At 35.8% G+C, this 20,216-nt stretch overlaps 1 protein-coding gene across 1 annotated transcript in view; it reads right to left on the reverse strand.

Moving 5' to 3' along the window:
- Positions 1 to 767: 767 nt before the first annotated feature.
- LOC149772552 (uncharacterized) overlaps positions 768 to 20,216 on the reverse strand; it is a 187,124-nt gene continuing 167,675 nt past the window's right edge. The window contains exons 15-17 of the mRNA XM_089947671.1: positions 15,112 to 15,681; positions 12,495 to 12,513; positions 768 to 7,645 (exon numbers count right to left, since the gene is read on the reverse strand). Coding sequence (XP_089803797.1) covers positions 6,963 to 7,645; positions 12,495 to 12,513; positions 15,112 to 15,681 — 1,272 coding nt within the window. The 3' untranslated portion in view covers positions 768 to 6,962. The remainder of the gene's footprint in view (positions 7,646 to 12,494; positions 12,514 to 15,111; positions 15,682 to 20,216) is intronic.

The following is a 20,216-nucleotide window of genomic DNA, read 5'->3' on the forward strand; positions in this document are numbered from 1 at the left end:
GAAATCTTTCAACTTTTGTGGAATATATTTTTCAGTGATTCAAAGTATTTTGCAAGTAATACTGGTGAGACGTTAAATGGTTTTAATATGAAAGGTTCTTCTTAAGCAGTTAGAAGAGTCATGTCCCTTGATTGCCTATTTTTTCTAACTACTGCACCATAATGTTATATTTGAATCTGCTATTATACACCATTAATTTAATGAGACTTTGACTGAGCTGGATTTACTGGATGTCACATCTTTATTAATTAGAGTTATGGCCCGTGAATACCCATCAACTCCAAAGCATTTGTTTCCCAACACAAATACTACAGCACAAGGCTATGTGTACTGAGTAGGTTTGGATTTAATGAAGAGTTACCCATAAACTGCAAAGTTTTGTTTTTTCCAAGACAAGTTCTACAGCACAAGGCTATTTCTGCTGAGTAGGTTTGGATTTAATGAAGAGTTATTCCCATGAATACCCATCAACTCCAAAGTTTGTTTTCTCCAAACAAAGTTCTACAGTACAAGGCTACTTTCACAGAGTATTTTTTGATTTAATGAAGCATTATGGCCCCTGAATACCAATCAACTCCAAAGCTTTGGTTTTCCAACAAAAGTTCTATTGTGCAAGGCTATGTTTACTGAGTAGGTTTAGATTTAATGAAGAGTTATTGCCCCTGAATACCCCTCATCTCAAAAGCTTTGGGTTTCAAACACAAGTTCTACAGCACAAAGCTACTGTTACTTAGTAGGTTTGGACTTAACGAAGAGACAAAGAACAGTCCTGGAAATTATACATTTATTTATGATGTATATATGCACAGTGAGTAATTTGGGTCTACTCTATTCCAGAAACGTGCATTCTACTATATTCTGACTTCTTGACCACATTTGTGTTTAAATAAATATTGACCAATATTTGTGTACACATGCACTAAATACTGCTTTGTCTGTGGCAGTGAATTCAAAATTAAAATACTGAGAATCATTTTCAGTTGCCCAGTTAATTACACACATTTAAATTGTGCAAATAATAAACATGAATTATAATATTATGTTAATATACATAAACGCTTTGAAGAATATGAAAATAATTTTCCAAAAAAGGACAAGCCTAAAATTTAACTTCCATACAAAGGACAAGCCTAGAATCTTATTTCCATACAAAGGACAAGCCTAGAATCTTACTTCATACAAAGGACAAGCCCAGAGTCTTACTTCCATACAAAGGACAAGCCTATAATCGTACTTCCATACAAAGGACAAGCCCAGAGTCTTACTTCCATACAAAGGACAAGCCTAGAATCTTACTTCCATACAAAGGACAAGCCTAGAATCTTACTTCCATACAAAGGACAAGCCTAGAATCTTACTTCCATACAAAAAGGACAAGGCTAGAATCTTACTTCCACCATAAGGGCATATAACATTGACTCCACAGAATGGACATAAAACATTACTTATATTCAAAGGACCTAGAACATTACTTCTATACAAAGGGACCTAGAACATTACATCTATACAAAGGACCTAGAACATTACATCTATACAAAGGACCTAGAACATTACTTCTATACAAAGGGACCTAGAACATTACATCTATACAAAGGGACCTAGAACATTACATCTATACAAAGGACCTAGAACATTACATCTATACAAATGGACCTAGAACATTACATCTATACAAAGGACCTAGAACATTACTTCTATACAAAGGGACCTAGAACATTACTTCTATACAAAGGGACCTAGAACTTTACTTCCAATGAAAGAATGCACATAGAACATTACCTCTATACAAAGGACATAAAACCTTATTTTCATAAAAAGGACCTGGAATATTGCTTCCATGCAAATGATCTAGAAACTTACTTTTATACAAAGGACCTAGAATTTAATTTCCATATAAAACCTATAACCTTACTTCTATATAAAGGGACCTAGAACACTACTTTTAATGAAAGGATGCACATAGAACATTATTTCTATACAAAGGACATAAAACCTTATTTTCATAAAAAGGACCTGGAATATTGCTTCCATGTAAATGATCTAGAAACTTCTATACAAAGGACATAGAATCTAATTTCCATATAAAACCTATAACCTTACTTCAATATGAACACAAGTTGCACATTGTCCTCTGAGCCACTCTGCAAGACCAACATTACCAGAAACCATTAAAATACACAGAACTAAACTATGAAGTACACTAACCAATGCACTAGTATGTTTTAGCACAAGTACCACCAGACATGTTACATATGCATACAAGTAAAATTCCTGGTGAAACATGAATAGTTTTATATCAAGAATGACTATATGGAACTGCATAATAAAGTGTATACATCAATTTATCTACAACAAAAACAATTACGTTGGATTGTAAATAGCCAAGACATTTTTCAAACTTTACTTTAATCAACATATATAAATCTACCAAGTCAGTCAATTTTATATCAAAATACAAATGTTACATAAAATAGATAATGTCTGAACATATACAAATAGCAGCATGATCCCAGTCTGACACACTAGTACACATTTCAATGACTTTGTATTAACAGGATTATTAAAATGGCTGCCCTGTGATATTAACATCAGACTGGCATCAGATTCATTCAAGCAACAATGTACGTCAGATTGGTACCATTTTCATTCATGACCAGCTACACATCAAAAAGTCATTTAGGGAAAAACCCTGATGACATGACCATCCAATCAGGAGGGAGTAATGATACAAGACATTCAACGTGGCTACACATATGGCCATATTGTCTTCAAATTGGCACCACTTTCATTATGATCAATATACGATACAAATTTGTTAATGAAAACCCCATTTGACATGGCCATCCATACAGTAGGAATAGTGATAACAATAGGATGGTCATATTGGATACAAGATATACACCAGATTTATGTAGAACCAACTATGCAGTATAAGGTCTTTTTGAGAAAGTAAATGTTACAGAAAATTGGATTTTTCTGAGAACGGTTACCTGGTCACATTGACTTTGGGAATATAAGCCAGCTACCTCCCAAGTCCAGCCCTACTAAAAGATGAAGATTGATATTTTAGTATGTATCATATATATGAAGGGCAGTAATTCTTGCTCAATCACTTGTCACCATTAGCAACTATGAGGAAAAAGGATGTTTCTGTTCAGAGAGAGCATGTTGCAGTTTAAGTGACATGGGCTAAACATGCAACACAACATGTCAAGATTGGCAGATACATGATGCAGCTTACGTTACGTGGACCTAAACACGCATCATGATATACGAAGAATAAAAGAGACATGATGCAGTTCAAGTGATGTAGAGACCGAAATACAGAGCAAAACTTATCAAAACTGGCAGAGACAGGCAATGCATCAGCCAATCTAATGTGAGCTGCTCTGCTGGTGACCTGAGCAATGGGGACTTGATTCCCAAGCATCTTGGTTTGCTGTCAGAAAATCACAAAGGACACCGGATCAAACATTAAAGACATGGTACAAATATTTATAATCAGTTTTGATGTGGCACTCCTTATAAAACAGTGAGGCAAACATGCTGACAACTGTGACACTGTTATCCAATGCTGGGTTTTTAGTATGACATGCGGTGGCATGCAGTGCGATGTGTCTGTACCAACACAACAGGAACATAATTGGTACCTGGTTTGCAGTACAAAAATGTTTCACTATTTCCTGAGTCACATATATGATCAGCCAGCTGATCCTTAATTTTCACTGGATCAGTACAATATCCTATGTACCTATTCTTACATGCCTGAAGCCCATGCTCATCTTGTGGTGGGGTTTATTCCCACTACGCCACCAACAAATGAGGGAGCAATCCCCATGGTATATACATTATCGACACAAGATGAAAAACAAGGTAAAATGTGACCTGAAGACCACATAATTTGTGTCATAGTATCCTGTACCAGGTGACTGATATGCTGCTGAAAGTCTAGAGTATCAAAGTGTGAATGTAACATATTTGCATCCACACCCCCTCCTGCCCAAAGTCTGGCATCTTTTGTTAGAATTGGGGAAGGCAACCTGTAGGGATTCCAAGAAGGCTGAGAACTGATTCTTTATTCGAATATATACTTAGTACCGATATATCTGTACTGACCTTGCATGTTTCCCCTCTTTTTATGAGTTTTATAGAACGGCTGATCAGGTGTCCTCAGACCATGATTCGTACATATTGCAAGGGGTAGAAAAGGTGTGGTTTGTGCAAGCCATGCATAACTCGTACATGCCTTGTTATCATGCATGTCATGATTTCACTGCATTCAGAAGACCATAAGCATTAGAAAACATGTCAGTGTTAATATTTTGGAAAAATAAAATAGGTAAATAATACCCGTTATAACCAGAGTGCAAGAATTAAGGACAGTGTGTGAGATCACTTCAAAGTTAACATTCATCAACGATAGCACGTCGTACCACATGGCCTAAAATGGTCAAAGAAAGTAAAAATAAAACAATTCACAGAATGTCCACAGATTAGAAAAGTAACATATACCACATGTGTATTAATCATTATTAATTCAAACAAATCCAAACTTTCGAATGAATGCTTGATTTTGACAAACATAAACTTTGGATTAATGGGATACGTATTCTGTGTGATGCTGTGAACTGAAGTGGAGTTTAAAACTGGAGACACCTGATGGAAGCAAGAGGAAGTAATGAGCAAGAGTTACTGCCCTTTGTCTATATGATATAGTAAGGTTGTAGTATACATGTTATTAACACATTAACCCCTGGAGGATTATGTTGTTTTCTCCTGAAATGAGAGCAGGAAACACATTTTGAAAGCTGTTTCTGAATGCATCCGAAAACACCAAATCCCAGGTGATTTTTCAATAACATACTAACTAGGTGTGTTAGAAACGTAGCTTTTCATTGGCTGTTTGGATTTATTTTTTTTTTTTTGCTTAATGGACGCATTATTTTTGTATTGAGACCACTCATTATTCCAAATGCCCATTTTATCCTACTTTTTGCTAAAGCTGGTCTGTCTGTTTGCAGTTCATACCAGTTTGCCTTATATCCGAGACCAAAAATTCTAAAATCCGGACACAAAATTGGATTCCGAATACGAGCAAATATTTGGTAGAAAGAGATTGGGTCCAAAAAAATTGTTTTTCCGTCTGTATTTTGTAGTGCAACTAGATATTCGAGAGTGTTTGGTAACATTGTAGAGCTACATCTGTCTACCTTTCTGTATTAACACCCACTTTAGTGTATCATGCATGAACATGAGGCTACAGAGCTCGGCAGTAGGCCACTAAATCCTACCACGTTAACTCATCACTAGGAGTTAATGAGTTAACAGTCATACATTACCTCCTAGCAATATTACTTATAACAGTTTAATTTAGCACTGTTCTCTGTCATAAAATTATTCAGCATTGAAGTTGCGAACAATAGAGAATTTAATTAATAGACTGTCAACTAGCAATCGGATACCTTTTTAAAGCTATCTGCTTTCCTGAATCATTTAATTACCAAAGCAAATCTTCATCTCTGAATGATGTCTTAGTTTGTAAGAATTCAAACAAAAACATCAATGCTTGAGTATTATTTTTTAAATTCAATTAAATACGAAACACAATAAAATTGAGGCAAAAAAATGATCGCTAAAATTGCAAAATGTACATAAATGTTTACACACAAGTTGAAAATGTTATATTTACAATAAAACGGTCAATAAATCAGTATGCAATGTATTATGTACAAAATGGATAAATTAATAGTTTTCAAAAATACAGTTTTCAACTTAAAATTGTTCTTCAAATATTCCATGCAAATGATCAGGAATTTCTGCTGCAATTTACTAACTAGCTCCTGGTTCTGAAAATCATACCCCAAGTTTGCATGCTCATGAATCACTCATTTTGATGGCAGAAAACACATAATCAAAGCCACTTGAATCAGTAGTCTACAAATAAATTTCAGTTTTGATCAGTAGTGAAACTAAACTGGTTTAACAAAAGTAAAACAATAAACTGTTCAGGTTGAATGTCATAGACATTGTCTCCCTAAGTGACATTCACATTGTCCTGAAACTTAATCAGTTTCTCAAGTAAAAACAACTATATCCTGAGTTAGGGTCTGACTCCTTCTATTCAAGTAAATCTGCAAATGTCCATAGTTATGGTCATAATGATTGTCAACAACCTGATTTAAAGAGTTCCTTCCATTTAGCACATGCATGTTTACCACTCAGTGTGAATACAAGAGTTCCTGCCATTTAGCACACGCATGTTTACCACTCAGTCTGAATACATGTTCCTACTTGTACAAGCTGTCTTAAATTACTAATCATAATCAAGTTCTGGTATGTTCATTGCTCACTTTCCCAGAACTGTGTCCTGCTTAGTAGAACAAATGTTTAAGACTTGTTCTTAAACTTTTTCTTTAATGGCTGGCAAGCATATGTAATGTGTATGCCTCACATTAGTGAGACGGTTTCTTTGGCTTAAAGGTATATTAGTTCACGATTTACTAATGGGATATTTAGTTTGATTCAATGGTCCACATTTTTACTAATTAACATGCTTGTTTCAAGTAATAGCGTTTGTGACTCGCATTTATGTGATGTACTAATAAATCAAGAGTACTTTTGAGACAGATTATTAAAGCAAACCAACTGTTTTTTTTTCTTCTAGAGGTAGGAGTGAGTAGGGATTGCAGAATTGTCAATTTCAAGCCCACTGTCATTCCACCACTGCAGAAATGTATCGAAAATGATGATTGTTATAAACAAGTGGAATGATTTATTCAGAATAATACAGACCTGGCAAGTATAATTATATACCACACACTTTCTTGGGATACCTAATTTCCTTCCCTACTCAGTATTTTCTGGCTGCAAGGAGTTCTTTAAGACAATTTAAACCATAAAATCTTTATGACAAAGTTTTCCTCATATTTGTTGCTTTCTTATAGTGACATATATTTTCCCCATTATTTGCCCTGACTCTCCTCAGCTGTTTTCTTCAACTCTAGAGCTTCTACCCTAGATGTCAAAGCCTGTATTGCACCTTCAGCAGTTTCTATTGATCCCTTAACTGTTTCTATTGTGCTGAACCAAGTATTTAGGATGTCCAGGTAGGATCCAGTAGGGATTGCTGAAACTTGAATTTGCTGAATTTCGTGTGATATCTCATTATGAAAATTGGGGTCTCCACACTGCTGACTGAGGGTTGTCAATGTTGAGCTGATGCTATTCCAGCAGGTCTGATACTCCATGGCATTCATCTTGCATGAATTAGCATGTCCATACAGTTTATTCCTGTCTTCTCGCAAACTTTTTATCATGCCCTTTTCCTTCTGAGTCAGGGTAGGTACGATATTGTTAAAGAGAGCGGAAAGAAGTGTGACATCATATTCTTCTATGTTTGTACTGCCTCCATTTGGTGGGAACAAGATATCAATCTGGGACTGGTGTAATACCTTTCGTTTAAGAAGACCGTTGATGGTATTCTTGTTTTTGGCAAGATACTGGTCCAAAGTGCAGGTCGGAGTGACTGTGTGATGACTTAACAATTGTCTTAAAACCCTGGATCCAACATCAACCAACATGTATGTCAGACGCATGAATCTGTCTGTATCACCAGCTGGTTGTGGTGGCATGGGAAGAGCAGAAGCTGAAAGATGACAAAATTTATATAAAATTTAGTAAATGCATACACATTCTAATAGCATTAAAAAAATCCAGGTTATGTATGAATATTATCAACCATGATAGATGCCTTTATTAACTGAATTTACAAAGCCTATATTACTAAAGTATGCTGGATTTCTATTGAAAACACGAAAACTACATTATCTATACTGGAATTCTACTGAATTTAATAAGAATTTAATTGAGAAAGTATACTAAATGACTGCTGAATTTTCTAGGTTTACATTGTACACAAAATACAGAGGGTATCATCTGATTCAAGTTTGTCCAATGAAATTAAAATCTGATATTACAGTTAACTGTATATTTAACATGTTTGTTGGAGGTGCCAATGATTGACATTTGGTATGTAAACCTTGCTAAAAAGTGCAGTTGGAAAGCACTGCTTCAGACCCATATTGATCACCTATAGAGATTTATCTCAGAAGCATGAACATCTGTAGAATGGGAAAAGTCTGGGAGTATAGAAGGAATTAACACAGATCAATAATAGAAACTGAAATCCCCATTAATACACTACTGTTTAATATGACTAAATAACTGAAGTGCTTTTGTGTTCTTTCTGTTCTGGAAAAAAACTGATCAAACCGATGCTTAGAGTGTTCTTATTGTGTATTAATCAGTTCTATTATTTCAGTACAATGACCCTGACATTTGACCTTTTGACCTTTTGACTCCAAAGCTAATTTGTTTCTGCCTAAAAACAAGTGCTAGCTTTTCTCAAATGGTGGCAAATGTTATTAGAAATGCATAAACCCAAAGAACATGAATAACAAAAGTGCAACTGCCATAGATATGTAAGATTATAACTGCAGAATATTAGTCTGCAAATTTTATTATTTTATTTCAATTTTAAAACATTGCTCAGAAATAGTCATCAGTGGTGATAGACTTCTGCTTCAAACAAGGGTAATGTTGCCATTGTAAAACAATCCGATTATTTATCATCGTACGAAAGTGTTTTTTGATTGTGAAAATCAAGTGGTTGCTTGAAAATTTTGTCAAACTGATTGAGGAACTGCAATTGCATTAAGTTCCTTTTGCATTTTTCATTCACCATTCTGGATTCTACACTTTGCTTTTTTGGTCTACTATTCCGCAAAATGCACTCGTCATTTCATGTGTTCATTCTGCATTCAATTAGACTCAGTCTTCATTGTGCATAATAACCAGTTTCTGAGTTTGTACCTTACTTTATTGTCTTTGAATTCTAATCAGTTCTTCAAAACAAGAGGCTTCAGAAGGCAAAATACCACTCATATTGGTTTGGATGACCAAGACAACTCACACTGGTGTGGTTGACCAAGACCATTCACCTTGGTGATATTTACCTCAAAGCCAGTACCTTACAAGGGTTGTTGACCATAACCACTCACCTTAGAGATATTTACCTCAAAGCCAGTGCCTTACAAGGGTTGTTGATCATAACCACTCACCTTGGTGATATTTACCTCAAAGCCAGTGCCTTACAAGGGTTGTTGACCATAACCACTCACCTTAGAGATATTTACCTCAAAGCCAGTGCCTTACAAGGGTTGTTGATCATAACCACTCACCTTGGTGATATTTACCTCAAAGCCAGTGCCTTACAAGGGATGTTGATCATAACCACTCACCTTAGAGATATTTACCTCAAAGCCAGTGCTTTACAAGGTATGTTGACCATAACCACTCACCTTAGAGATATTTACCTCAAAGCCAGTGCCTTACAAGGGTTGTTAACCATAACCCCTCACCTTAGAGATATTTACGTCAAAGCCAGTACCTTGCAAGGGTAGTTGACCAAGACCAATCACTTGTTGAAATTTATCTCAAAGCCAGTGCCTTAAAAGGGTTACTGCCAGTTACATAACCATAATACAACAGAACATACACTTGCAACCAGGTGGCCTAACAGAATCATAATATGATATCACATACATTTACAGCCTTTATTGCTATAACAACCATAATGTGACATAATTTAAACTAACAGCCTGTGCAGCTAACATGACCATAATATAATATCACATAAGCTTCTGACTGGGAATGTTGTTGATGTTGTAGGGTTTGTTATTGTTGTTGTTGCTGTGAGGTTTAATGCCATTTTTCATCACACGATAGGCTATACTTGGCAGCCAGTATTAATGATGGAGAAAGAACCCGGGAAAACTCCGGAAAGAACCACCGACCCAGGAGAAGCTACTGGCAAGCTTTCTCACATACCCCCATTGGCTGAATCCAAGACTCGAACCAGCGCAGATAAAGGTGAGATGGCAGTGATCCATAACGGTGAGTACTTTAGAGCACTCGGGGCCCCAAATGGGAATGTTGTCAATTTTAATTATGCATTTGATACTGGGACCACATGCATGTGTACTAATTCAGTCTGGAAATGTTATGCATTTAAACTTTGCATTTTATTCAACACAAAACATTCTATCTAACCAGATTTTGGGTATACTAGATTTACAAATCTATCTTACAATAATTTTATTTATTTGTCTGGAATCCCCATTGCTGAACAATGACAACTGAATAAGACCAATAATGTAAAAAGTATAAAACAACCACTGGGATCAGTTGTGCTTGAATACATAACAAAGTTTATTTTATACAGATCACATCCATAAATCCTATAGAGAATGTTTTAAGATCAGTATCTAACTTAAAAGACCCCCATCAAATATATGTATAATTCTGTGATTAGTCTATAACACCCCAACACACCCATCAAATCCATGTATAATTATTGGGCTAGTATATAATCCCCCCATCAAATCCATGTATAATGCTGGGACTAGTCTACAACACGCACACCCACACCACCATCAAATCCATGGATAATTCTAGGACTAGTCTATAGCACGCACACCCACACCATCAAATCCATGCATAATTCTAGGACTTACCTATAACACACATACACATACCCATCAAATCGGGGCCCTGAGTGTACCAGTGGTCTAAAGTGCTATCCATTACGGATCATTGCCATCTCACCTCTGTCTGTGTGGGTTCGAGTCTAAAATTCGGCCAATGTGAGAAAGCTTGCCAGTAGCTTCTTGTGGGTAGGTGGTTCTTCTCAGGGTTTTCCCGGGTTATTCCTCCACCATTAATACTGGCTGCCATGCATATTCTATCATGTGCTGAAAATGGTGTTAAACCCCACAACAACAACAACCCAACAAATCCATGTATAATTATGGGACTAGTCTAAAAAAACACACACACACCATCAAATCCATGCATAATTATGGAGTTTTCTAAAGAACAGACAATCACATCAAAATCATGTATTATTCTAGGACTAGTCTATAATTTTCTTTCCACTTCTCTTTTTTAAAATGAAACAGCAAATCAATGGTTTAATCAGATTGTATTTAGAAGTTACATTTCATTTCTTCCCACGAAAATTAGAAAAATATTAGGTACATGTATAGGCATCCTCTTTTAAATGAAATGATTGCTATTATGTATCTATTAAAAGAAAGAAAAACTTAATTTTCACCAGAATAATAAAGTCAGGAAAATAACCAACCTGAAAAGGGGTTTCACATAAATGCTCTCAGTCATTTCATGTTATGATAGGCCCCTTCAACTGATGTCAGTCTTTACCATATTACGTTAAGCCCCTTCATATGATGTCAGTCTTTTTCACATTAAGATAAACCCCTTCACCTGATATCAGTCTTTTTCATATAATGAGCCTCTTCAACCGATGTCAGTCATTTTCATACCACAATAAGCCCCTTCACCTGATGTGAATCCTTTTCATATTATGATAGGCCCCTTCATCTGATGTGAATTCTTTTATATTATAATAGGCCCCTTCACCTGATGTCAGCCTTTATCATATAATGAGCTTCTTCAACTGATGCCAGCCTTTATCATATTACGACAAGCCTCTTCAACTGATGTCAGTCTTTTACTTCGACGTTAAATTATGTCAGCCATGGTCAAGCATACAGTCCGTTTAAAGGCTGTTCAGTTTTGTGACTAGTTGTCATGTTATTAAGTAAACAGTCCATTTACACGCTGTTCAGTTTTATGTCCAGCTGTCATGTTATTATTCAAATAGCTAGTCCATTTACAGGCTGTTCAGGTCTGCGACTAGTTGTCATGTTATTAATCTAGTAGCCGGTCCATTTAAAAGGTGTTCAATTTTGTGACTAGCTGTCTTGTTATTAAAAGAAGTAGTCAATTTACAGGCTGTTCAGCTTTGTTACTAGCTGTCTTGTTATTAATCAAGTAGCCTGTCCATTTACAGGCTGTTCAGTTTTGTGATTAGCTGTCATGTTATTAATCAAGCATCCAGTCCATTTACAATTTGTTCAATTCACTAAGTGTGTGTGATGTGATTTGGATTTTTAACGTAGCTTTAACAATGTTTCAGTCATATAGCTATGATGTCTGCAATGTGACAGTATATAGTTATGTCTAGCACTGGGGCCTCATGCCGCAGACATGTAGTATGATGTCTCACCCAGTCACATTATCCTGACACCAGGCCGACCAGTCCTAATACTAACCTCTTGATGAGCACCAAGCGAGGCAGCTGCTAGTACCATGTTTGTAAGTCTTTGTTATGACTTGGTTGGGGATCGAACCCACCTGGTTAATCTTGTTACGCTAGCAATAAAATTATTGACTGATGACAGTAAACTTCTGAACTGAAGTTAGTTACATCACTTGGCTTTATGAGAAAGATAACCTAGTAGAAAGTACAAGAGCAGAAGAAAGAAACTTTAGATGACATGTAATGTCCCAATAAGGGAATCTCGTAAATTATTGATTGGTTAATGTGAATAATGAGAAAATGATATACTTACATCCATCCGCAGACTGTTCCTGAAAAGTAAAGACAATAACATTTTAAAAGGTATTATTCATTGCTGTGTATGTGCCACTATATGTAAAATTACACCATGAGTACAATTATGACCCTCACTTATGTAGGAGCAGGAATTACCAAGCCATAATGATATGGGATGAATGTAGCGGCGTGGTGTAAGCAGTCTGCCATTTTTTTATAATACTGATGATCCAGGCTAAATGTGGAGATTATGGCGGAAGGAATCTGACATAGTTTTCAGAAAGATTGCTGATATGGGATAAAAGAACACATTAAGCAACACATGTTATAGTATGTGAGGACTACATTGGCATGGGAAAAACAGTGGTGATCCTTCTTGAATTTTATCAAACACGGTCCTAAAGTGAAGTGCATGGATCCATTGATGAGTTTATATGGCATGTATTCTGACCTATCAGATACATGGATCCATTGATGAGTTTATATGGCATGTATTCTAACCTATCATATACATGGATCCATTGATGAGTTTGTATGGCAGGTATTCCAACCTATCATATACATGGATCCATTGATGAGTTTATATGGCATGTATTCTAATCTATCATATACATGGATCCATTGATGAGTTTATAAGGCATGTATTCTAACCTATCATGTACATGGATCCATTGATGAGTTGATATGGCATGTATTCTAACCTATCAGATGCATGGATCCATTGATGAGTTTATATGGCATGTATTCTAACCTATCAGATGCATGGATCCATTGATGAGTTTATATGGCATGTATTATAACCTATCATATACATGGATCCATTGATGCATTGATGAGTTTATATGGCATGTATTCTAACCTATCATATACATGGATCCATTGATGAGTTTATATGGCATGTATTATAACCTATCATATACATGGATCCATTGATGAGTTTGTATGGCAGGTATTCTAACCTATCATATACATGGATCCATTGATGAGTTTATATGGCATGTATTCTGACATATCAGATACATGGATCCATTGATGAGTTTATATGACATGTATACCAACCTTTCAAATATATTAAAAAAGTAACAAGAGATCCCTGAAGGATCTCATTCTCTTCTGGATGAACAGAAATTCCAGGAATTCAAGGTACATGTAAGACTATCTCTTAATTTTAACTGTTCGGTGTTCAAACCATCACAGATATTTTTCACAAAAGTAACATTTTCATATTAGCTGCCTGTCCGCTTTCCGCTCAAGTAAGTGTGATAAGATTTTTAAGATGAATGCCATGGCGTCCGTATAGGATATCAGACTGGCACCACTTGTTCTTAGGACTAGCTAAAAGCTGTAAGAAGTCTTTTGTAAAAACTCCACACCATTCATGTAGACTGAATAAGAATAATATGATTTTAACAAGCACCACTATGGTAACCATACTGGACACAAGATCAGCACGATATTCACTAAACAAATGCGTCTTTTAGTTAAAACCCAATATTTATATGACCATCCATAACAAGATTTTTAAGATGGATGCCATGTCATAAATATTCAACATCAAATCAGAATAATTGTTGTTTAGAACCAAATACACACCACAAGTCTATTAGTGAAATGCCCATTTTTTAGTATGACCATCAATTCAGGAGGAGAGGAAATAACAAGAGTTTAAAGATGGTTGTGATGTCCTACTTCAGATCAGCACCATTTACATTTAAATCTAAACATTATACAAAAGTATTTTAGTGACACTTCCATGTGAACAAAATCATACACTCAGGAAAGTAGTGACAACAGGACTTTCAAGATGGCCACATTGATGGCCATATTGGATGTCTAAGCAGAACCATCTTCATTAAAGTCCATCTTGACCTTGGGATGAATACGTGTGCACAGTTTCATGGCAGACCTCCAAATAATTCAGGAGTAGTTGAGATAGCACGCTTGTGCTAATAAATTGACAGACAACGGAATGCAGATGATGGATGTATGATGTATGAAGGACAACAGATCACCAATAAGCTCATATTGTCTATGACCAGTTGAGCTAAATATCAGTATATAACATACCAACATTATAGTAAAATGTCCATGATGTCATGTTTTTGCATATCTGACCATAAATATTTCCAGTCATTATTGATGTAACTCTCACACATGTATTTCCAAGTGTTGTTTTAAATGTATACATTATAAATCAGTTCGCATTCAGTGAATAACAACATTGGATTTGCAGTGAGAAATGTATTGTCTATAAGCATTAAAAACAATTGAGATTTGCATACAGTTTTGGTATTGATACAAGTTCAACGTTTTCATTAGAACTATGAAAATTTATTGCACAATGGACCTAAAAGATATGCCGTCTCTTAAACTAACATCAGTCATTCATGTCTCTTAATTCTAAATCATGCATCCTGAGTAGAGAAATTGTAATAGAAGAGAAGGCTTGTTCACAAATGCTAAACTAATTATGAAAGCTTGTTTACATCCAACAGCGCCATGAGATAAGGAATTTACGAAGACAAAAATACCTTACATATCAGCATGGAAAATTAGCTGCAGATTAAAAGAATTGACTTTCTGCATGCATCTAATATATATGAGCTGCAAAGAGCGAATTAGTCCTTACTCACCGTTTCCTGAAACCAGAACTTTATTACATCCAGGGACTTAATTACATGACTGGACTCATGGAAATGGCAAGGAACATCTTCATTCCCTTTGAGGTCTTCAACAGGGATCAAACAGTCTACACGGTACCCGTCAATTCTGGGGCATTGTATGAAAAGGTCAAATCGTAGACTCTGTCCAAGATGTCCAATAATGCTGGACAGGGCCATAGTGATGAACCTTTGAACATTGATACATAGTTCGGAAGAAGCATTTTTCTCAGTAGCCCCCATTCTTGTGACTTGTGCAAATATGACATAGTCCCTGAAGAGCATGGTCAATCTGTGATGAAGGTCAATGTTAAACACACAACAGCCACAAAAGATCATATTTTCAGACATTTTCTTAGCAATGGGCCAATGAGCAACACATGTGGCAAGAAGGCGATGGAAAATGGGAGCAGGAAGGAATTTTCCATGGAAGACATAACAAAGGACTGATGAACTCTTCCTCTCTGGATGTTGTGCAAGGCTGATCACCTCTGTGGGTGTTCTTTCGCTAAGCATGCATGGTGCAAGGTAATAACTTTCCACCTGAAAAATAAAACAGATGAATTGTAGTAAGCATTTATACGTTCAATTTTGTTAGAATATATAAACATTTAATTTTTTTATAAATACAAGTATCAACCCCAGTCTAGTAGAAATAATTTCTAAATGAACTTAAGCTGTGGAGGTAACAAGAAAACTACCAATTGCGTTATAGACAGGCCACATACCATACATACAGTATGAATTTTATTAATGGATTGACCAATCTAAATGCCAACTCCATTCACTCTTCAAAGAATAACGTCTGACAAGGTGATAATGGACTGATTCATCTAAACACCAACTTATTTTACTCTACAAGCACTAAATGTAAAAAAGAACTCAAGTCTAACCCATCATATGTGACTCTACAAGCAATAAATGTAAAAAAGAACACAAGTCAAACCCATCGTACGTGACTCTACAAGCAATAATACATTACAAAAACAAACCTAGTGTACAATCTCAACTGAAGCGTGGATCGAAAATAAATGTACCTATATATTTATCATATCATAAACACAACTGCTCTGATATGGCATTTAATTTTGTAGAATATTGAAAATACTTTTCCATAAATGAACATACTGTTATATAATCTGATGACAGAAATAAGTTATGTACTCCCTGATTGTAACACTAACCACAGGTGCCAAAAAGAGAATAGAGTAACTGCTATATAAGGAAACTAGATTTTAAGAAATACATAATACCGTTCTCCATCATTATAACGCTGTACATTATGACAATGTCTGTAAGAACCACAGGCAATATCAACTTACAGTGGAACTGGATACAATGAAGTATGACAGATCATTCCCTTATTATAAAGTTGTCCACATGAGCCAGATATAATGCCATGTTATAGTGATACAGTCCTATAAGTACATAATACAGTAAACTTTGATTGTAATGGCGTCCATGGCATATATAGATAATAAAGTTTTATGTTGAAACTGCTATAAGGAATACAGAATTTCCTCATTATAAGACTGTTCACATAGGTCATAGAGAATACATGTGTTACCTTGTATCGAAAATAACATAATGAAAGGAAATTATACAGTACTCCTAAAATATAACATTCTGTCCATAGGGGTTATAGACAGTACCGTATTATAGACAATCTGCCTCGCAATGATGTACATGATACAGTACACCCTCACTGTAGCACTCTCTACAAAAGCCATATAATTCCACCTGATAGAGAATGTGAGTATACTGATGGACATTACATAGTACAACCTCACTGTGGCACTCTCTACAGAAGCCATAGAGTAAAACCTTATAGAGAATGTGAGTATACTGATGTACATTATACAGTACACCCTCACTGTGGCACTCTCTACAGAAGCCATAGAATGCCACCTTATAGAGAATGTGAGTATACTGATGTACATTATACATTATACCCTTACTGTAACAACGTCTACATAAGCCATAGAGAATATCACTTTATAGTAGGACTACCATACAACGAAGTAGATCAGGTAGTACTACCTTATTATAACACCAGTAATAAGAGTCAAATTATATCAGATTATAGTGAGACTGGTATAATAAAGTACTATGGACACAGTTAAAATCAAGGACTACTCAGTCTTTGTAATATTAATATTACATACTAGTGAAGTACACGATACTCATTATAAATCTGTCTGTGGCAGATATCCCGTATACTGCATTATACACATCATACAGTATTCAATACTCACTGGGATCCGTACTGAATAATGCCTTATAGACATGCTACTTTATTCCTTGACCCAGGGCAGATATAGAGTATACTGCTTAATATACATCATGCAGTATTCCCTGAGCCATGTGTAATGTATATTTAAGTTAATTGTTTGTTTTTTCTTTAGTTTTTAATCAACATCCTATTTTACAATGTCATCAAAAGTGAAAATATGTATTTCAAATCCTACCCAGGAGCAGTTGGACTGTTTGAAAAAAGATGAAATGAATCAACTTTCCAGCAGATATGATCTTTCTGAGGCACAAGCTTCTTCAACGAAGCAAGAAATACAAAGTATTTTGAGGGCCCCAAGTGTCCGAGTGGTCTAAAGCACTCTCCGTTATGGATCACTGCCATCTCACCTCTGTCTGTGTGGGTTCGAGTCTCGGATTCGGCCAATGCGGGTATGTGAGAAAGCTTGCCACTAGCTTCTCGTGGGTCGGTGGTTTTGTCCAGGGCTCGACCGGGTTATTCCTCCACCATTAATACTGGCCGCCATGTATGGTCTACCGTGTGCTGAAAAGTGGCTTTAAAACCCACAATAACAACAACAAAATATTTTGGTCCAGTATTTGGTGGAATGTTTTGGATAAAAGTGTTTTGGTTTCAATCAGTACGTCTGTATTAGAATCTGACATAAAAGTAAAGGAATTAAAATTAAAATACAAGATTGAATTAGAGTTAAGAAAGCTGGAACTTCAGAAAGATAAGGAAAAACAAATGCAGCTGCAATTATGGAAAGAATGAAAACAAATTGGAGAAAGCGGAGAAAGAGAAACAAATGCAGATACAAACGGAAAAAGAGGCGAGAGAGACAAACGCAGTTAAACAAAGACAAATGCAGTTATAGAAAGAGCTAACGCATTTAAATTGGAGAAATGGGAGAGAAACAGTTCAAATGCAAAGAAACGGAAGAGGGGGAATATCAATTTAGAATAAAATAAATAGAGCTGGCAAGTGAAATACTTGTTCCCACTTCATATAAAAAATTCTAGTTTTGATGCTACAAATGATTTTAGGTTAGTGTCCTCTTTAATGAAAAAGAAGTAGACAAATATTTTCCTTATTCTGAGAAAGTTGCTTACAATTTGAAATGGCCAAGGGCACATTGTACTCATAAGTTAGTCCTTGAGCTTTATCGACAAAAATTCAGGAACTATAAAAATGAAGCTGGACAAACTCATGTCCAATTTTCAAGAGAAAAATAGTAGCTGTGTGATAGGTGGTGCTTAGTCAAGAAAGTTGATCACGGTTACAAAATTCTCAGACAACTTGATTGCATTGCTTGAAGAGTTCAAGAACTGGGTCCATAGTGGCATTAAGACTCATATGGATGAACATAAGATCGAAACCTTGGAAAATGCTGCTCGTGTTTCTGACGAGTATTCCTTAGCTCATAAAGTTCTTTTGCAAGTAAGTCTTCCACTTAGCAGTCTTCTGGTAAAAAAAAAGTATTTCAGCCTAATACAAGCCCTTCTAACTTTAAACCTGGCACAACTGTTAGAAATCAAGTTTCTGATAAGAATAATCAAAATCCTTATCTCTTCCAATGTGAACATATTGCAAGAATAAAGGACACGTTATTACTGATTGCTACAAACGGAAAAACAAGCATCAGAATCAATACAGGCCTATTCCAAGTGCTCTTATTTCTAAGAGGTCAAGGTCACAGTCATGTATTGAAAGCAATACATTTGTTGGGTCTAATAAACCCCAGTCTTATTTTATTATGGAGAATTATGAACCATTCATGTCAGAGGGTTTGATATCACTCTTGAGTGATTTAGCCAATTCCATCCCTGTTAAAAGTTTAAGGGACACATGAGCTTCTCAAGAGTCTTTTATTGTCTGGTACTTTGCCATTTTCTGAGAAGTCTTCTTCTATTGAGTGTTCTTATTCTGGGAGTAGAGTGTGGCTTTGCTAATGTTCCTCGCAATTGTGTAAATTTGTCATCATACGTAACCTCAGGACCCGTGACAGTCTGAACAGTACTTTACCTGTTCATGGCATTCACTTATTACTAGGCTACGACCTAGCTGGAGATAAGGTTGTGTTTAATTCATTTGTAACTGACAAGCCTTGTTTGGATCATAAAGATGATCCTATTGAACAAGAATTCGTTGAGTTATAGCCATGCAGCTTGTGCAGTTACCTGAACCATGGCACAGAAAGCTCTTGCGAATGATGTTGATCAGGAATGTATTCCTTGAACTAACACATGTATTGGTCAGGCTTTGATGTGGTCACTTTCACTCCATATTTGAATCAATCAAAGAGTATTGATCACAGTGATCCTCTTTTAACTACTCATTCTCTGTATTCTAATCAGGGTGACAAACAACACTCACTTGTCGTAAAAAAGGACAAAATCCTGAGATATCCTCTGTTTCAGAAAGTATTAGTGCAACTGAAGCCACTGAACTTCCTCATTAAAAATGGGATTCTTATGAGGAAATGGAGATCTCCTGAGATATCTGCTGGTGAGGAGTGGCCAGTGAACTATCAAATGGTAGTTCCAATATCATACAGACAGGAAATACCAAGTCTGACACATGAAACTCCTGGTAATTTAGGGATTAATAAGACTTATCACAATATGTTGAATCACATGTACTGGCCAACAATCAAAACTGATATTTGTAAATACTGTAGATTTTGTCATACTTGCCAATGGTAGGAAAACTCAATCAGAAGATAGATAAGGCTGATCTGCAACATATTCCTGCATTTGAGGAACCATTTAGCAGAATTATGGTAGATTGTGTCTGTTCATTACCTAAGACCACGTCAGGTAACTAA

Source organism: Sinohyriopsis cumingii, unplaced genomic scaffold (assembly GCF_028554795.1).
Source record: "Sinohyriopsis cumingii isolate HCF-2022 unplaced genomic scaffold, ASM2855479v2 utg001397l, whole genome shotgun sequence".
In the NCBI taxonomy this organism is placed as follows: domain Eukaryota; kingdom Metazoa; phylum Mollusca; class Bivalvia; order Unionida; family Unionidae; genus Sinohyriopsis; species Sinohyriopsis cumingii.